This window comes from Prunus persica, chloroplast, assembly GCF_000346465.2.
Source record: "Prunus persica chloroplast, complete genome".
NCBI classification, from domain to species: Eukaryota; Viridiplantae; Streptophyta; class Magnoliopsida; order Rosales; family Rosaceae; genus Prunus; species Prunus persica.
In genome coordinates, this window is record NC_014697.1 from 45001 (window position 1) to 50000 (window position 5000).

At 32.3% G+C, this 5000-nt stretch overlaps 2 protein-coding genes and 4 non-coding genes across 6 annotated transcripts in view; 3 read left to right on the forward strand and 3 right to left on the reverse strand. All coding sequences in view use genetic code 11, as the record gives it.

Annotated features, from left to right (window-relative positions):
* ycf3 (photosystem I assembly protein ycf3) overlaps positions 1–861 on the reverse strand; it is a 1996-nt gene extending 1135 nt beyond the window's left edge. Inside the window, exons 1-2 of the mRNA in view lie at positions 736–861; positions 1–11 (exon numbers count right to left, since the gene is read on the reverse strand). The exon at positions 1–11 is cut by the window's left edge and continues 217 nt beyond it. Coding sequence (YP_004021666.1) covers positions 1–11; positions 736–861 — 137 coding nt within the window. The remainder of the gene's footprint in view (positions 12–735) is intronic.
* Positions 862–1483: 622 nt separating this feature from the next.
* On the forward strand, positions 1484–1570 carry trnS-GGA. Its single transcript has one exon. It is a non-coding gene; the product is annotated as a tRNA-Ser (tRNA).
* A 293-nt stretch (positions 1571–1863) lies between these two features.
* On the reverse strand, positions 1864–2469 carry rps4 (ribosomal protein S4). The gene has a single exon. The coding sequence runs from the start codon at positions 2467–2469 to the stop codon at positions 1864–1866; it is 606 nt and encodes a 201-aa protein (YP_004021667.1).
* A 384-nt stretch (positions 2470–2853) lies between these two features.
* Positions 2854–2926, reverse strand: trnT-UGU. Its single transcript has one exon. It is a non-coding gene; the product is annotated as a tRNA-Thr (tRNA).
* Positions 2927–3852: 926 nt separating this feature from the next.
* Positions 3853–4453, forward strand: trnL-UAA. Its single transcript has 2 exons — positions 3853–3889; positions 4404–4453. It is a non-coding gene; the product is annotated as a tRNA-Leu (tRNA).
* Positions 4454–4837: 384 nt separating this feature from the next.
* Positions 4838–4910, forward strand: trnF-GAA. Its single transcript has one exon. It is a non-coding gene; the product is annotated as a tRNA-Phe (tRNA).
* The last annotated feature ends 90 nt before the right edge of the window (positions 4911–5000 follow it).

Consider the following 5000-nt stretch of genomic DNA (forward strand, 5'->3'; position numbering starts at 1 on the left):
TGAGCCGACATCCGTTACGGTCGCCATTCGATTCAAAGAATCTCCGTTTCAGAACCGTACATGAGATTTTCATCTCATACGGCTCCTCCTTTATGTGCATAATGATAATAATACATGGAATCAAAAAGACTGAAATATTCTCATTATAAACTAAGCGGGGCTGGTGTTTTTACAAGAAATCTCTAGCCAACCTTCTTGTAGAAGATCTTTCCTTAACATCAAGCATGTTGGTATTAGATAAAAAAAAGTTACTCCAACAATTTCTTTGTCTTCAACGCCCTTAAATTTGCAGGAATTAGTCACTTCAACAGTCTTCGATGGTTATACGGGTATCCAAAATACGAACGAGATGGATGTTTGTTGTCCCAACCATTGTTAGTCCCGATCCTGATAAGGAAAAGGTATAATTTATAACAAAGTTTTCGTGTGTTGATTCCTAGGAGTAGTGCTTCTTCCCCTATGCCCCCTATTGGTACTAGTGGAGTAGGGTTGACCTAACCCATAGGTATAGGTGTAACCTTTCGCTCAATACTCTAGAATCGACAATTGAAGCATCTGAGGCTGCATTAATCGGGGATACACGACAGAAGGCGTTGTTTTATTTACAAACTTCACCTTCAACAAGCGTAGATTTATTTCCATAATTTTTTTCTTCCTATCCCGAATAATGTTGTCTTTCTCTTAAGACTGAGAGCGGTAAAAATAAAAAAAATAAAAAAAAAAAAATCAAATCGCACCATCTCTGTAATAGGTGAATGCCTCTTTTTCTCCCGAAGTTGTCGGAATTATTCGTAATAAGATATTGGCTACAATTGAAAAGGTTTTATCAATAAAATTTCCATTTATCCCAGATCTAGACATAGGTGTATTAATCCATTCTATAATTTATTTTAATTCCCTTTCGTGAGAAAACGATCCCACAAACAAAGGAATTGTGCAGTACGAAATAACATAAAAACGGATTCATTAAAAAGGAAGACCTTTTACTCAAATTGTTTATTTTTGACAGGAATCAATAAAAAAAATCCGGGGGCGGTTCATGAATTTGGAATAAATTTATGGGTTAAGAAGTTGGAGTAAAGAGTTGTTGTTGAAAAATCTAAAACTGGAAAGAAATTTTATAATTTTTATGAAAATTGAATAATAGTGTAAACTAAATAGAATCATGATTTAAAGGTATCCATTAAACACAGTCTAAAAAAAATATATCGATCATTGGATTCGTTTCAATTGAGTGATTTAATCCGGTATAAATATTAGAAAGGGCGGAAACACCATCTTCGCAAACATGAATAGATATATATCCTTATTTTACAATTTTTCCCAAAAAGGATTTATCTTTATACCCAGCCTCGGAGGAAGGATTTTTCTTTGATGAAAAGTTTTCTATTTTTAGAGTTAAAATTGAATGTACATAATACCTATCCAAAATAATATGAATGACTCACTATTCACTCGGTTTTTGGGCCATAATCATTATGTAGGAGAGATGGCCGAGTGGTTCAAGGCGTAGCATTGGAACTGCTATGTAGACTTTTGTTTACCGAGGGTTCGAATCCCTCTCTTTCCGTACTCGTCAACTAATTCACCAATGTTACTGACTGCAATGCATCAAATAAGAATGGATACTCCAACAGTTAGACCTTTCTTTGATATAGATTATCTATTCCTACCCCGAATTTCTGTGGTACGAAAAATACTGGACAAAATCGACAAGGAATGAAAATACCCTACCGATATATGATACATGAATAAGAGAAAAATCCCCAGATGAAACCCCTTACCTTACTTACCCCCGGTCCCTTTACTTAAGCCAAAATGAAGGGGGCAAAATTGCCCGAACCCTTGTTATTTTAGTTATGGTTAAGTCTGACGAGAGTAATATTCTACAACTAGCAATTCGTTTATTTTCAAACCGACCCATTTACTATCTATTATTTGATTGACTAATCCTTCATATTGGAATGGGTGAAGAGTCAAATGTTTTGGTAATTCCTCACGGGGGGGTGAATCAAGATAATTTTGAATCAGAGCCCTGGATTTTTGCTCATCCCTCACTGTAATAATATCTCGGGTTTTGCAGCGATAACTTGGTATATCTACTATACGACCATTAACTAAAATATGTCTGTGGTTAACTAATTGGCGGGCTTGAGGAATAGTCGAAGCCATACCTAATCGAAAAAGGATGTTATCTAAACGCATTTCAAGTAATTGTAGTAAAACCTGACCTGTTGACCCTTTGGCTTTTCCGGCGATCCGAACGTATTTAAGTAATTGTTGTTCTGTAAGACCATAATGAAAGCGCAATTTTTGTTTTTCTTCTAAACGAATACGATATTGAGATTTTTTGCCGGGGCGCGATTGGTTTCTAAGATCGCTTCCGGCTCTAGGCTTTTTACTAGTTAGCCCTGGTAAAGCCCCCAGACGACGGATTTTTTTGAAACGAGGTCCTCTGTAACGCGACATAAAGACTCCTTATTTTTTATGAAATTTCATAAAACAAAATTAAAACTAAACTAAAATATGATAAATTAAGCGAAATTTACTGAAGTATTACAAAGAATAAATAATTAGAGGAATTGTATCAATATCCGTACCTTATTGTATATAAATAATTGTATTATATAAATAAAAAGAATTTAAAATAATAAAAATTTAGGGTTCTTTTCTTATCTTAATTGATTTGTTCTACAGAGACCGAACTCCTCCAATCCAATTTTTATTCATAATTGGAAGTTCCTACGAAATAATAGAAATAGATCAGTGACCCTTGGGAAAAGGGAAAGAAGTTTTTCACTTTGATTTCACATTATCAATTAAATTATGTAAAAAATCAAACAAATGGAGAAAAGCCGGCTATCGGAATCGAACCGATGACCATCGCATTACAAATGCGATGCTCTAACCTCTGAGCTAAGCGGGCTCGCATAACATAAATTGTACACATATACTAATTTAGTAAACTACTGAGATATTAATTGTTCATTCTTAGCTATTTCATAAGAAATATTATTTATATAAAAATAAATATATAATATATATATATAAAGAATATTTCCAAAAATATTGGATATTTGAATATTAAATTTCGATCTATTTCTCAAATATATGTTTATCGATAATTAATATCTTAATTAGCTTAATTAAATAGTAAGATTTTTTTTTACTATTCTATAGTACTATGTTTTTTTGATATTTTATTATATTTCATATATATTATATATGAAATATATTTTAATTTTTTTATATATTTTATTTAGAATTATCTTCTAATTATAAATTAACGGAATGATTGTTTATAGCCATTTTATTAGTTATGGCTAGTAATTAAATTTTAAATTAATAATACTCAAATTTTCCTTTTTTTGTTATGTTATTAGAGGGTCTGCCCTAAGAAAAGGATAAGAATAAAATGAAAGATAAAAGTGTAATTCAGATCATAATGAAACACTCCTCTGGTTTCATTCGAAAAGGCGAAAGCTAATATGAAAAAAAAAAAAAAAGAATCGACCGTTCAAGTATTAAAAATTGCACGGATAGAAATAGGGGCATATCTAAGTATAATAAATATTATATATATAGTATAATATATATGTTATGCGGTATATATCTATATTGAATTTCTGATATAGAAATGTGATATAGAAATGATAGAATCATTTCTGATTGGACCAAATACTGGTCTCCGATAGAGATCAAAGAAAATAGACAAGAAATCAAATAGTAGAAAACACTTTTCAATATAGGAACCGGTATCTAATGAATTCAACGGTTCCAGCATAATATAAATGAAAGAAAAAAGGGTGACGGCATCATAATGTGATCCTAATCACATCACAAAACAAAAAAGGGGATATGGCGAAATTGGTAGACGCTACGGACTTAATTGGATTGAGCCTTGGTATGGAAACCTACCAAGTGAGAACTTTCAAATTCAGAGAAACCCTGGAATTAAAAATGGGCGATCCTGAGCCAAATCCTGTTTTATTAAAACAAACAAGGGTTTCATAAACCGAGAATAAAAAAGGATAGGTGCAGAGACTCAATGGAAGCTGTTCTAACAAATGGAGTTGGCTGCATTGTGTTAGTAAAGGAATCCTTACATCGAAACTTCCGAAAGGATGAAGGATAAACCTATATGCATACGTATAGTACTGCAATAGTATCTCCAAATGATTAATGACGGCTCGAATCTGTATTTTTTTATATTTATATGAAAAACGAAAGAATTGTTGTGAATCAATTAAAAATTGAAAAAAGAATCGAATATTCATTGATCAAATCATTCACTCCATCATAGTCTGATAGATCTTTTTAAGAATTGATTAATCGGACGAGAATAAAGATAGAGTCCCATTATACATGTCAATATCGACAACAATGAAATTTATAGTAAGAGGAAAATCCGTCGACTTTAGAAATCGTGAGGGTTCAAGTCCCTCTATCCCCAAAACGAAACGGTTGACTCCCTAATTATTTATCTTTTATCATTTTGTTAGCGATTCAAAATTCGTTATGTTTCTCATTCATTCTACTCTTTCACAAACGGATCTGAGCGGAAATTTTTTTCTTATCACAAGCCTCGTGTGTTATATATATGATACACGTACAAACGAACATCTTTGAGCAAGGAATCCCCATTTAAAATTTAATTTGAATAATTAACAATATATACCATTACTTGTACTGAAACTTAGAATTTTTTTTTGAAGATCCAAGAAATTCTATACAGGGCCTGTATAATACTTTGTAATACTTTTTTCGTTTTTCTAATTGACATAGACCCAAGTCCTATATTAAAATAAAATGAGGATGATGCGATGTGTCGTGACTGGTCGGGATAGCTCAGCTGGTAGAGCAGAGGACTGAAAATCCTCGTGTCACCAGTTCAAATCTGGTTCCTGGCACATGAGTAATTTTTATGAGTATACATTCTACAAATTAATTGATATGGGTCGACATACATATTCATTATATAGTATAGATCTAGTATAGAT